The sequence below is a fragment of the Arachis hypogaea genome, chromosome 19, assembly GCF_003086295.3.
Source record: "Arachis hypogaea cultivar Tifrunner chromosome 19, arahy.Tifrunner.gnm2.J5K5, whole genome shotgun sequence".
NCBI classification, from domain to species: domain Eukaryota; kingdom Viridiplantae; phylum Streptophyta; class Magnoliopsida; order Fabales; family Fabaceae; genus Arachis; species Arachis hypogaea.
Window position 1 is genome coordinate 158,732,675 of NC_092054.1, and position 15,046 is coordinate 158,747,720.

The following is a 15,046-nucleotide window of genomic DNA, read 5'->3' on the forward strand; positions in this document are numbered from 1 at the left end:
GGAACCAGCCTGGCCCTCTCTAAAACGTGTCAATTTCTCCCCATAACCTTCTTGCCTGGTCCACACGTGGACCCCTTGCTTCCCTACGTTCTATAATGCATCTCCTACCCCTACAATTAGAGAAATAGATTGTCTTCAATGTTCATAATGTTAGGGGTTTGGGTGGAATAAAATTATATTTGGTTAAAAAATTCATCTGCTAAGAAGTAAGAACTATAAGTATTCCATTTATGGGCCAAAATAGGGGTGTCAATGCGGGGCGGGGATGCCTCTGTTCTCCATCTTCACTCTCAAATTTGTTTTTCATTTTTGTCTTTATTTTTTGTCGTGGGAGAATATTATTTCTCATCTTTATTTTTCACGGGATTCTATTTTTTGTAGGGACTCCAATTTCCATCTACATAATAGTTTTAACTAATTATTAATTTCCATATGAATAGAATTGTAAGTATTTATCTTATACAAAAACTGTAAAATTTTATACATAAAGTCTAAATGACACAATAGTGACTTCTTTTAAAATCACGCAATGGAGGACGTAATGATGAGCCAAAGAACAAAGCAATGGACGAGGTGAGAGACACGGCAAAAAAGAGGAGAATAGATACGACAGTAGATTTACGAAAAGGAACGCCGCAAATAGAAATTACGACGCGGTAAGGGTGATGGCACGGTGAGGTGTAACGATGCAGCGAGAAGGGTGGCGAGGGAGTGGCTGCAGAGAGGTTGGATGGAGTATGAACAGCATTAGTAATCTCTGAATTGAAGAAAGGTTATGCAAATAAAAATTAGGAGTTTTGGATTTCTATATATATGTGTGAGAGAGAAATGACTAAAAAACATATATGAGAAATAAACTATTAAAGATAATTCAAAAAATTCATAAATTTCGGAGAATAGCGGAGACGGGGTGGAGATCTCTGCTCGGGTCCCGCGCCTGCTTCTGGAAAATTTTGTCCCCTATTTTCATCTCCGCAAAAAAAAATTTTCACAATCAAATCTCCATTCAGAGTAGTCCCTACAAAAATTCTCGTGTCTCGAAAAATTTTGCCATCCCTAAACCAAAATAGCCTGCTACACTAGACAGCATCTCATACGTTGTCCCAAAAGAAACGCAGTGTATAATCACTCTTTTACTTTTCTTGTCATCATTGGATCACCATTTTTTTTGGTCATGGGATCGCAACTTATAACTCTCGTTTGTATTTGTACATTGTGGGCTGGACTACAGGACTTTTTGTGGCAGGGATGGACTCAAACCACGAAAAAGTTTTTACACTCGGGGCCACTAGATCATAGAGCTATCATGCCGTATGGCAAAAAAAATAAAAAATAGAGCTATCATGCCCCAAAAAAGAAGAACGTATCAAAGCGTTATACGACGCAAAAGATAAAAATACGAACAAGCATGATGTTACCAGTGCTCCATTTTCATTTGGACAATTCTATAATGAAAAAAAAAGTTGTGCAGAGATAATAAGGAGAAGTGTATGATTTATTTTAAAAAACTAATAAAAATAAAATTACATATTCCTTTACATAAGTATCTAACTATCTATTAAAGAAAGCTTCATCTCTTTATTATTTTTTCTCTTCATCGTAACACTCATAGCTTTCTTCCAATTGTCCCATGCAATATAAGAGATTGTTCTAGTGAAAAGAGATGAGATACTCATGTTTTGGTAAATTAAAAACACGTTTGAACAATATTCCCTTTGATTAATTTTTTGATCACCCGAAAATTAGATGAATAGAAGCTTCCCCACCTCAAATAAAAGAGGCACAATACGGTTAGTACAGAATCTCATTGTACTCATTCCTCATCATCTTTACAACGTAACAAAACTAACCTGAAAGGTATACACCAACAGAACAATATTAGGGATGCTCGAAAAAAAAAAAAAAACTTTCTTAAAAGGAACATAAAACCATCACAACAACCACTTTATAATAACAGTTTATTAACATAGCCCTTTGGCAATCAAATATTTGTTGATTACAGAATAACTGATACATTAGTTCTTAAAATAAAAACATGAGTCAAAATTCTGTACTTGAAGGCTAACATTCCAACTTTGAGTGACTTCAAAGTACTAGCATTAATTCTACGTTAAGCATGTGTTCTGCTAAGCTAGAATGCTAGACCCTTCACTTCAATTCTATATATACTCCACATCATTTCATGAAGTTCTCATCCAATCATCAACTTTCAGTTAATCAGTTGTTTAGTTTAGTATCTATTATTATTATCATCATCTCATATTCAATAGATATGGCTCCGGTCCCAGCAAAGTTCATCTTCTTTCCAATCATTTTCTTCCTCTTGAATTCACTTTCATTATCCAAGGCTGAACTCCAAGCAGATTACTATGACCAAACATGTCCACAATTGGAGAAAATCATTGCAGACACTGTTCTCAATGCTTCAAGGCATGACCCCAAAGTCCCAGCTCGTATCTTGAGGATGTTCTTCCATGACTGTTTCATAAGGGTATTATATTATATCTCTCATTCTCTCACTCAAACTCAGATAATGTTCTTCCATTTGTGATTAATATTTTCATGATTCCATTTTCAACTATAGGGATGTGATGCATCAATACTTCTGGACTCAACTCCTACTAACAAAGCAGAGAAAGATGGCCCTCCCAATATCTCGGTTCGATCATTTTATGTGATCGATGATGCTAAGGCCAAGCTTGAGAAGGCTTGCCCACACACAGTTTCCTGTGCTGACATAATTGCCATTGCAGCTAGAGATGTTGTAACCATGGTAACTCCTAAGCCTTCAACCTAATTTGGAAATATGCTAAAATCTTTATATAATTACGTAGTACCTAAGCCTTCAATCTTGATAATTTCACTTGCTATGACCTAAGCCTTCAATCTTGATAATTTCACTTGCTATGACAGTCTGGAGGTCCATATTGGAAGGTACTAAAAGGAAGGAAAGATGGAAAGGTTTCAAAGGCATCTGATACCAGCAACTTACCTGCACCATTCTTCAATGTCAGCCAACTCATTCAAAGCTTTGCTAAGAGAGGTTTAGGAGTGAAAGACATGGTGACTTTATCTGGTGGCCACACCCTAGGCTTCTCACATTGTTCTTCCTTTGTAGCTCGCCTTCGCAATTTTAGTTCAGTGCATGACATTGATCCACGCATGAACACCGAGTTTGCAGTAGGCCTAAGAAAGCAGTGCCCAAAGCCAAACAACAATGGTGATGCAGGGCAGTTCTTGGACTCAACAGCTTCGGTTTTTGATAATGATTATTTCAGACAACTGTTGGCAGGAAAAGGTGTGTTCTCTTCCGACCAATCACTGGTTGATGATTCCAGGACTAGATGGATTGTTGAAGCATTTGCCAGAGACCAGAGTTTGTTCTTCAAAGAGTTTGCAACTTCGATGCTGAAACTTGGAAATGCAAGAGGTTCTGGAGATGGAGAAGTGCGACTTAAGTGCAGGTTCAAGAACTAAGAAAGAGAGATTCGAGATCAATTCTCATCATTTTATTTTATTTTCAATCCTTTGCCACCTCTTTTGATATTTACAGTATTGTCATTATGATCTTGTAACTACCCTTACTCAAATAAATGTGAGTATACATATATTACCTATTGTATGAATGGACCAAAAGAAAATGGAAGAAGAAAACATCCTTCATCTGTGCAAGCATTCTTGAAGTTAATTTTCGTGGAATTTCAAATATGAAAGAATTACCATAAGTTTCCATACATAATGACTTGCCAACATTGAACATCAACATGATACAACATTTTTGTGTGTGGTGAGTTAACCAAAAGAAAGACTATAAGAAAAGAATACACCAGATTAATTGTTACAAGGGAAACCGTTGTGTTTAAGCAAATACTACATCTGACCGAAACACATATTTGACCCCCTTAGTGACATTTCTGGCTTCATGCAATAAGCATTTATCCATGAATATGCAGGAGTGCCATCCCTTCAGTAGGAGACACCTTCAAAATTGATATTGTATCAACACCAAAAGCTTGTAACCATATTCAAAATAAGCAGCTGGTAGAAAATCAACCTAAAACTCAAACTTATTTTAGTGAAAACCAAATATTCTCAACTCATTGCACTAAAATAAAATCAGTAATTTACCTCGGCTACAATGCTATTTCTTGAACCATAGAAGACTGTTTCTCCTCCAACTAAAGGATCAACAGAAGAATCTGTGGGGTTGCTGGAATTATTTTTAGACTTTGGCTTAAGGTCACCAGGTCCACCACTTAAATACACTAGCAAAGTATAATGAGTGCGTTTCCCATCTCCAAGATCAACACTTTCATCAATATGTCGACCAAAACGTTGACCAACCTTGTACCTGAAATACAGAAGTGCATGTTCATCAGTGAAGGCATGCATTTAGAGTGTCTATATTTTTTCTAATAACCAAATTTGAAGTCACACGAGTTATCCATTTCATGAAGATGGTATGAATGAAAATACCATGCCCCAAGAAGCAAGAAAAACATCCTCTAGACTAATACAAACATCTATGCTAGCAACATTTGTGTCCAAGCCATAGGAAAACAGTAGAAGACACTAACCGGTAGAATCTAATATTTGGATTAAGGCCTATGGCGACCTTCCCTCGTATTCTTAGGTCAGAAAACAATTTGCTAAGTCCAGAGTCCCAAATTGTATCTGCAAGGACAGGATCATTCACTGAGATTCGATCATTATCTCTATAAGCTTCACCTTTGGTTGGACCCAAACTCCCTTGATGAGCAAAACCAATTGCCTCCGCAGCTTTAACGAATGCCTTCGATTCAGCAGAGGAGAAAAAATTCTGGACCTGAATTCTTAAACCAAAAAAACTATTACAATAAGCATTACAATGAGAGCAATGTAAACAAGCAATGGACACAATTCAAAAAAGATGGCCTAAAACTTATTCTGACACTGTTCAATTTGTTACTTTGAGAACAATGTAAAGCAATACTCAAAATTCTGGACCTGGATTCTTAATTATAGAATTTAGTAATTTACAGCTCTTAGCCCTTCTATACTTAAAAAAACACAGAGATAAACAGTCACAGAGTATAAACGAGGTTCCTCTAAGAATAGTTAATAAGACTCAGTTTAAAATTTCAGCTAAATATGAAGCAATCATCAATAATCCGAAGGTAGTAAAAAGACAAGGGGGTAAACTAAGTATAATATGATGGAAGCTAGCACAAGCCAATAAAGTGGCAAAAGGACTGATTTTTCTTTTCATCCCAATTCTGATATAAGATTGTAGTTGTAGAAGTGATGCATTAAGCATAACCAAGCCAAAATTTGCAACTTTTAACGAAAACAAATCAAGAGAGAAAGTGGGCAAGTGCTAACACATGAATTGGCATTCCCATGATTAATGTTTCATAAAAACCGAATCAAACAAGAGCTGCAAATGAATTAGAAAGAAAGAGAAGGATGGAATTTGTAACCGTGAAGAGATCAAAATCTCGGAAGCGGGTAATCTGAAGATTCTTTTTGGGTTTGATGGGAGGCCAATTTGACGAAGGTTTCTTAGAATCCGTCTCCTTGCTGTCTCCCATTTTTCTCTTCATCGAAGTATCGAACGCCAATGTTTCTGTCTTCTGTCTTCTATCTTTCTATGCTGTCTGTGACTCTGGGCTCATGTGGCCCAAATATTTTTTTGGTCTTGGTTTGGCCCAATTTGTATTTGGTCCTAAGCAGCCCAATAAAACACTCGTCCAACACTACGAAACATGTTTTCACTAATTTATTAAAAAAATAAATATCATTTTAGTATCTAATATTTAAAATATTTTATTTTTTCTTATTTTAATTTTTTAGTCAAAATAATTATTTTAAAAAATTAATGGATAAACTATGGTTTTTTTTTTTAAAAAAATTATCTTAATTTATTTTTATTCTTAAAATTTAAAAGTGTGGAGGTGATAGTGGTAGTACAATGTTAGTGTTAGCATTGTAAAGGTGGGTTGAAAGAGAATTAGAAAAAGGGAGCTACTCAAATGAAGATGCAAAAAACATCTTTTTATGAAGATGCTTTGTATAAAAGTGTGATTTATTGATTTGGCCACACTTCAAATAAAAACAACACTTTTATAACATATCAAAATCTAACCCTACACTCCATCATCTAAGGGTCAAAAAGAAAAATCATCACATGAAGACAATTATAATATCTTCATGGGAGTACCCACCTAAGACAATGGCTAAAAGTCAACAAGGAAAAAGAGAAAAATTGAAATGAATGATGGATAACTGGAATCTCCTCTACAGGTTGCAATATACCAAGAGCCCCCACAAGGGTTGGGGGCGCTTTCCCCTCAAAGTTAGATTCGGTGGATCTTTTAATTGAGTTAAGAGTAAAGTATATTTTTTTTCTCTGAAGTTTGATAAAAGTTTTAAAAATATCTTTAAGTTTTATTTTGTTTTAATTTTGTCCCAAAAATTTTCGATTTGCATCAAATATACCCTTAGCGGCTAATTTTTCAAAAAATTTAAGACCAATTCAACAACAATTTCATAAGAACAACTCTCAACACAAGCAAATTAAGCATCATTTTCATGTATTATTGTTAGATTGGTCTTAAATTTTTTGAAAATTTAGCCATCGAGGGTATATTTGATGTAAATCGAAAACTTTTTGGACAAAATTGAAACAAAATAAAACTTAAGAGTATTTTTAAAATTTTTACCAAACTTCAAGAACAAAAAATATACTTTACCCTTGAGTTAAATAGTTAATTCATAGCATTATACATAACAGACTAACAGCGGAGTAATTTGCATTAAATTTTATTTATTTATTTTTTTTAATAAATAACAGGATATAAAGAAAGATAAAATTAAGATGAAACAGCTACTCTAGAAAAGCCAATATGTGTAGATATTATTGGAGTCATGACGGTAGTATCTTTTGTGATAGAAACAGCAGCTTCACATTGATAAATCTATTAATCAATTAATCTACTAAAAGCATATTAACATATATAATAAATAGTAAATAGTAAACTTTTAAATTTAAATATAGAAATTGTTTATGAAATAGGATAATAACAATTAAAAGTATTGAGTATTAATATATTTGTTATCTTTTTTTGAAATGTTACTTTCTGCATTTATTATTTTAATTTAGTTTTGCATTCTCTCAAAACTTTTTGAAACAGCGATTATAGTGTTGTTTATTGGTGTTTCTTTCAATATATATATTATGGTATTATCTAACATCTTCACACTTTGTACTATTTTTGAATTGGCATAGTTGCTCACAATAGTTGCTTCTATATTTTAGGATATTTATTTATAATTTATTTATTATTTTATTCTAAAACGATTTTTTTTAGTTGAACAATAGTTAGACCGGTTAAATTAGTAAATCAATGAATCAGTGATTAGAGTGGTTCGATTACCATTTCGATTCTCATAACCTTGATTAAGCCATACTCTAACCAAGAGTTCGAAAGATGGAAGGACTTATACTTTGTTCTTCTTGGTTCTTAATAAAAATATAGGGTAAAGTACTAAATTGATCCTCTATGTTTGCACGTAATTCAGTTTTGGTCCTTAAGGTTTAAAGTGTCCTATTTAAATCTAAAAAAGTTTCATTTAGTATCAATTTAGTCCCACAGTGAGGTCAAAGTTAAATAATTAACGGAATGTCCTACATAACAACAGTACAAGAACAAAATCGATAATCTGGAGAACAAGTACAAGCTCCAAAGGCACAAAATTAACCATTGATTCATCCAATTACCAATTACCAATTGCTCTTTTTTAAGGTCAAATTTATTCCACTATTTTACTTTTATGTTTCTAAATAAATATTACATGCTTAAAGTGTCTTCATATCCTGCGAAATCATATTCCTAGGTCATTATCTAGCATATTTTCGTAGTGGGAATGAAGGAAATCAACTTATATCCATCCAGAAATGATGTTTTATTTTTAAAATATTCATAGGTCATACTAGCCTCTTTTGAAAAAATTGCTTCTATTGGTCTGAACTTTTGAAACCATATTTGGAACCGTTTGGGAAACTGTAGAAAAATTCTTTTGCGGAACCATATAAACCAAGAGTGTGGATTTGACGAAAGATACAGGGTGTTCCACCAGGCATCCATGTAGTCATAGTAGGAGTAGTGTTGCGGTTCAAATTTTCTAGTAAAACTTTTACAATGAAAGGAAGGTCTTTCCCATTTTGATAGGGTTATTACTTTTGTAATCTTAATTTTGGAGAAGATTATATCTTTTGTGGTTGAGCCCTTATTATGAGTTAATTCAATGGATCCTGTGTCCACTAGAATAAATTCATAAAAGGTTCGGGTTTTTTTGGATATTTATTGGAGGGTAATGAAAGGTATTTAGAAAAATTATTTTATAAAGGGTTCTTCTATCCATCTTAAACCATTTTTTTCTAAAGCCATTATTTTTAGAGGTATGACTTTTTCATGGTAAGGATGTTCTTCAGATAATGGTTTGGTTTTGAACAAATCAGATGGCTGTAATAATGTATATCTGTTAACTGTAGGAACTTCATATAAGCTCTTAGTTGATGTCAATGATTTTTGGCTTTTAACAACTTGTGATATTGTTAAAGATTTAATGGCTAATGGTTTAGCTTGTATTGAAGCTGCTGGTTGGTTAAGTGGTTGACTATAATCTTCACTGGTTGCTTATTTCTTGCTCATTTCTACCTTGCAATCAGTCTTGATCAAGAAAGTTTTATTGAACAAGTCTTCTTGAAAACGTGAAATACATAGGACAATGGCTAATATTTCTTTTTTAATAGTAGCATAATTTTTCTGGGCTGAATCCATACACCTAAATGATATTTAACTATTTGTTCTTTTGAGGATTTTGGAAGAATTTGTTTAAGTATTCCTCCGTACTCTAGTTCCCAGGCATCCGTTTCTACAATTAGACATGTCTTCTGTACAAGGAGGAGGCTGTTTTCTTAGTCTTTTATATAAAAGTTCATGTAAAGTTCTTATTCTTAGTAAAAATTCGGCTATATAATTAACACATCCTAAGAATCTTCGTAGTTGTTTCTTGTCAATAATTTTTCTGCAAATTCAACAGATCTCTTAATTGGAGTAATTGTTTCTTGAAAAATTTCATATCCTAGAATCCTTACTCTTGTTATAAATATTTTTATTTTCTTTTCAGATAAAATAAGACCATTTTTTTTATAATATTAATAAATCTTTTTAGGTGTTGAATATGTTGGTTTATTCCTTTAGAGTATACAAATACATCGTCTAAACAGACTATGTAAAATTTACATATGAATAAAAATATTATTCATAATTTCTTGAAATTCACTTGGTTCATTTTTTAATCTTTGGGACATTACATTCTATTCATAATGTTCAAAGGGTAATATAAAAGCTGTTTTATATCTGTCTTCTTCTTTTCTGATATTTGATAATATCCAAATTTTAAATTAAATTTAGAAAATACAGTAGCCTTACCTAATCTTTTAATTAAGTCATTTTTATTTGGTAAGGAATATCTTATCCATTTTAAGGCTTTATTTAAATGCTTGTAATTAACTACTAACCTTTGAGCTCCTCTTTTGATTTCTGAGGCTTTCATTACATAAAATTCTGTGCAACTCCAAAAAAATTTTGAAGGCTTGATTAGTTCTTTGTCTAAGTATTCTTGGATTTTTTTTTTACAATATGTTAATAATTCTTTGTTCATTTGTATTGGTTTGATTTTAGTGGGGATATCTTTTTTATTAAAGTCATCTTCATAGGGTAGAGATATTTAATGTAATTTTCTATAATAAAAAGTTTTTGGATTTAGACTGCACAAGTCCTTTTTTATCCTATCTTCTATCCCTTTTATTAGAGTTTGAATTTTTTGGTTTTCTAGTTGTTGTTCTATTTTCTTATATACAATTTATTGGTTTAGAAAATTAATCTATTTTTTTCTTTTTATTATATTGATTTATGAGATAGTCACTTGTTGTAGTAAATTTAGTTCTTTTTTCTTGGGATTTTGTATAAATTCAAATAGAATAGGCTAGTTTGGTATAATAGATGATTACACCATCTACATCTATCATAAAAAGAAATAATAGTACAGTGAAGAGATTCCCTAATATAATTAACTTGTTGAGATATTCTTTTTGTTAGGAAAAAGATAGTTGAAAAGAGATATTTTTTTTGCTAGGAAAAAGATAGTTGAAAAGCATACTTTTTTCTTACAAATTTTTGCTTTAAAAGTCTTATAGTTTATAGTCATTTTATCATTTTTTACTTTGATAATAGTTTCAGTTGTTTTTTCATAATACTTAGTAGGTATTAATCCTTCCTTAATACAATTTACATCTGCCCTGAATCTACCATAGCTATAAACTCAAATTTCTCTTTTTCTATCATTATGACTATAGGGGTATACCATTTTTGGTTAATTAATAATATTAATTCATTAATGTAATTAATTAGGGTTATAACTTCTTTTTCTTCTTGCTCTATTGATTCTAACCGTTCTTTTCCTTTTTGTAATCTTACTATATTTTCTCCTTCTAACTTTAGTACTCTATAGTTAAGAGAGATATTTTGTTGTTTCAATTTAAAAATTTTGAATTTCAACATTTTTATCTCTTCTTGTAAATGTTTTAAAGAAGTCTCTTCTTTAGGTTTTCTAAACCTATTATATATTTTTTTAATTTCTACTGGCCTTATTTTTTCTTTGATTTTTCTTTCTTTCTTAATCAGATCATTAAATTGAAATAGGAACTCATCTTTTAAGGGAGAATCTCCTAATTTATCTATTATAGAAATTAAAGTGCTTATTTGTTCTCTAGTTAATGTGTTGATTGACTTTTGATTTCTCGTAATTACATTTAATAATTTTATACAACTATCACAGTTACATATTCCTAGTCCTAGACACGAATCTTCCTCTATTTCAGAAGAATCTGAAAAAATGGTATATCTAATTATTGTATACAATTTTCTGAATCATCATCAAAAGAATATTCTTTTTCCGTTTCGATTTCGGACTCACTATCAAGTATCAATTAGTATAGCAGCTAAAGCTTTCCTTACTTCTTCATTACTAATTTTGTTTAATTTTTCTTATGTTATGCAGTTATTAGCGTAATGACCTAGTTTTTTACATTTCCAACAAATTATTTGTTTCTCGTTACTTTTCTTTTGACTATTCCATTTTTGTTTTTTTCGTAATTTTTTTTGGCTTATTTCCTATTGTATAAGATTCTCTCGATTGATATCTATATCTACTCCAATAATTTTTTGTATTTCTTTTCTTAACGACTCTATTTTAGTTGTTAGGTGCTTTTTCGGTTATATATATATATATGACAATAGTAAAGGAAGAAAAGTAGATAAACACAAGAATTTTATTTCTTTACCTTCACATACATTAATAGAGTTGTAAATGGATTTTCTCAATTTAGATTAGATATCTATTGATCAAAGAGTTGACAGCAAAAATTAGTGTTAGTGTGGATATTCATAGCGTCTTAGTAACATCGAAAGAGAACGTTATTTTTACCAGTATACTCATGTATTTTTGTATTTGATCTATGTTATTACTAGAACAAAATTTAAATACAAAATAAATCTGTAGAATTACTTTATTACTTCTACTACGTGTCATGAACATATAGTAATTTGTCAATATTGTTGCTGCTGGAATCACTGTCATTTCCACTCTATTTGCTGGATAAAGGGGTTTAAAGGAGGTAGAGAGAGACTACAAGTAGAAAAGAAAAAGAGAGGGAGAGGACAACAGAGAGGAAAATATAGATCAGTTCTCATCTGCCACATTACACCACTGCTCACCATTATTCTCTGTGGTGGCTACTCCTTACAGCATCGTCGTTATTCGCCCCCTTTCGCAACGATTTCTCTCTATTTCTACCATCACCAACCATCCAATAATCAAGTTCGGTCAATGAATTACTGTATGCACAAAATAAAATTCAAATTTTCGACATTTAATTAAACGAATGAGTAAACGGTTAATATGTTTAACCACTATAATCTCTTGCTTTTGAAAATGGGCCGGGTATGTACATTAATTATTTCATCTTCTTTAAAAAACTGGAAAATCCATAATATGGGAGAATGGGAATGACCTTTTTAGTTTTTATTCACTACTTAATTTAGGCTTCAAAAAGAAAAAGAAAAAGAAAACTCTTTTGAGGAACAAAATATATATATTGCTCTTAACAAAACTCTTCATAAACGGGGAGAGCTGGAACAAAAAAATCCATTTAATTAAGAATTTGAAACCAGGTGACACACCTGAATTATTATTAAAAGGAAATCAATGATATTATCGCTACATTGCATTTAGAAAGAAGAAGAGAAAAATCATGCCATCGTTATCTGGAACTTTGTCCGCGAATGGCAAAAAGCAAGATTTATTTGGAATGTTAATAATTCTCTGCTTTTGGTTGTTGGGGAAATCATGAAAAGATATGTATTTTTGTGGTAGTTATTTTCAGCTTATGCGAATTTGCATTATGTATGTATTGGCCTATTGGGTCTGTTCTTGTCTTCCCTCAAACAGCTTGTAATTCTTTTTCTCTTGCCTACATTGAGGGTCCATGGCCCTCCTGCCATTCATGCCAATCACGTGGGACGCACGCTCTTATGTTTCTGTGGGAGGAAAAGAACATACTTATTGGTCCATCTAGTCAAGCGACTACTGCCAATAGATATTTTAACTTTTTTTAAATTCATTTTGTAAAATATAATTTGGAATGATAATATTAGCATAGGATCCATATAAATTTGTTCCATGGAAGATGCATTATGGATGATAGAACATTGATTTGACATGAAGAAGCCGACAAAATAGAGTCCACTAAAGCATACATCTCAAAATACGTGCCAATTCAATTAAGGGAAATGTATAATTTTTGTGTAATTTTTGAGAATTTATTTATTTTGTGGTTTAAAAATACATGTTAATATTATAAATTAAAAATATTTTATTAAAAATATATAATTTCTACGGATAATAATTTTATCATATATATTTAAAGCATACATTAACTATTTTTGTTTAAAATAGCAAAATATAATACAAATTTTTCATTAAAATGAAAACAGATCTCTGCACTCTCCTAAATTTATTCTTTTTTTATTAATTTGGTTCTTCATATTTTAATTATATTATAATAATTTTTAAATTAAATTTTAAATATTATAGTAATTTCTAAATTTCTTTTTAACATTAATGGAGTAAATATAATAATGATGTGACACTCTTTTATCATATTAAACTGGTGTGAAATGACATTTTTATTTATCTTCTAATAAAAATAACATAACAAATTTATTTTAGATGCACATAAGAGTAAAAATAATATTATTTGTTAGAAATAAGAGACTAATATGAAAAAATTGTATTTGTGTATTATTCAATGTATTAAAAAGTAAAATGTACAAGAAATATATATAGGTGCTATAAGAATTAAAATAATCAAAGTATAAAATCTTATAATTAATATACAGATATGTTATATAAATATAAATGATATTAATTGATCTAAATTGATTTTAATCATTATCTAACATCTCCTTTAAACTCAAATGGGAGCTAAGGATACCATCTTGAGTTTAGATAATAGAGTCTGAAAACAAGTTGGATGATGAACCTTCATGAAGATATCAACAGTCTGATCCAGTGTTCCAACAACGATGAGACGAACAGCAATAATAAGGATACGTTGCCGAATAAAGTGACAATCAATCTCAATGTGTTTGGTACGTTCATGAAACACATCATTATGGACAATCTGAATAGCACTGCGGTTGTCACAAAAAATATCAGCTGGGGACGACTGAGGAGCACCCAAATTTTTGAGAAGCCAACGAATCGAGACAACTTCAGTAGTGGTGTCAGCGAGAGCACGGTATTCAGCTTCTTTGCTTGATCGAGCACGGTATTCACCAGTAGAACAACAATCAGTGAGATCACCAGCCCAATCAGCATCTGAGTATGCCTTAAGGGATAAAGATGAATGGACAGAAAAATAAAGGCCATGAAATAGGGTGCCTTTGATGTAGCGAAGAATGCGAAAAACTGCTGCATAGTGAGTAGTACGAGGAGCTGACAAGAACTGGCTAAGAACATGAACCGAATAAGCGATGTCTAGTTGGGTGATAGTTAAGTAGACGAGTCCTCTAACTAACTGTCGATAAAGAGTAGGATTATCTAAAATAGTGCCATCCATAGGAGTAAGTCAAACATTAGGCTCAAGAGAAGTAGACTCAGTGCGACTATCTGTAACTTCGGCTCGAGCAAGAAGATCCAAAGCATATTTAGCTTGAGAGAGATAGATGTCATCATCGGTGGATATGACTTATAGGCCAAGGAAATAGCTGAGAGAACCAAGATCTTTCATCTCAAAATTACGATGAAGGAATGCCTTGAGATCAGAGATAACATCAACATCATCTCCAATAATGATCATATTATCAACATACAAAAGTAGAAGAACAACTCCACGTCTGCTTTTACGAATGAAGAGAGCATTCTCATGAGGGCTGCAAGTGAAACCAATATTGCATATGGTAGTGCTAAATTTGTCAAACCATTCACGAGGAACTTGCTTAAGGCCATAAAGTGCAAGGAGACAAACTTTACTAGAAAGACAAGGATATTCCGGAGGTGGTTTCATATAGACTTTCTTTTTCAAATTCATATAGACTTTCTTTTACTAGAAATGCATTTTTCATATCCATCTGATTGAGAGACTATTTTTTAACCGCAGCAATGGCGAGGAGAGCTCGAACAGATGTAAGAAGAGTAATAGGAATAAAAGTCTCTTCATAATCAATACCATACTCTTGCGTACAACCTTGAGCAACCAATCGTGCCTTATAACGATCAATAGAACCATCAGAGCGAATATTGATCTTGTATACCCATCTACTACCCATAACTTCTTGATAAAAAAGAGGATCAACCAAGACCCAAGTGTGTATTTTTTCAAGTGCCTGAATTTCTTTCTGCATTACTTGCTGCCAACTTGGATTGGTAGAAGCTTCTC

The 15,046-nt window shown here is 31.9% G+C and overlaps 1 protein-coding gene and 1 pseudogene across 1 annotated transcript; one reads left to right on the forward strand and one right to left on the reverse strand.

Annotated features, from left to right (window-relative positions):
* Nucleotides 1-2,196: 2,196 nt before the first annotated feature.
* LOC112776362 (peroxidase 66) lies at nucleotides 2,197-3,675 on the forward strand. The gene is made up of 3 exons (XM_025820507.3): nucleotides 2,197-2,491; nucleotides 2,585-2,773; nucleotides 2,914-3,675. Exons 1-3 carry the CDS (start codon nucleotides 2,273-2,275, stop codon nucleotides 3,475-3,477), a joined length of 972 nt encoding a protein of 323 aa, XP_025676292.2. The 5' UTR covers nucleotides 2,197-2,272; the 3' UTR covers nucleotides 3,478-3,675.
* Nucleotides 3,676-3,678: 3 nt separating this feature from the next.
* LOC112776363 (uncharacterized) lies at nucleotides 3,679-5,609 on the reverse strand (annotated as a pseudogene).
* Between the last annotated feature and the right edge of the window lie 9,437 nt (nucleotides 5,610-15,046).

Excerpts from the sequence above, each read along its gene's own strand:
- LOC112776362 (XM_025820507.3), top strand. The coding sequence starts at position 2,273 with ATGGCTCCGGTCCCAGCAAAGTTCATCTTCTTTCCAATCATTTTCTTC. Across the intron at positions 2,492-2,584 it reads TCCATGACTGTTTCATAAGG|GGATGTGATGCATCAATACT; the intron begins GTATTATATTAT and ends TTTCAACTATAG. Across the intron at positions 2,774-2,913 it reads CTAGAGATGTTGTAACCATG|TCTGGAGGTCCATATTGGAA; the intron begins GTAACTCCTAAG and ends TTGCTATGACAG.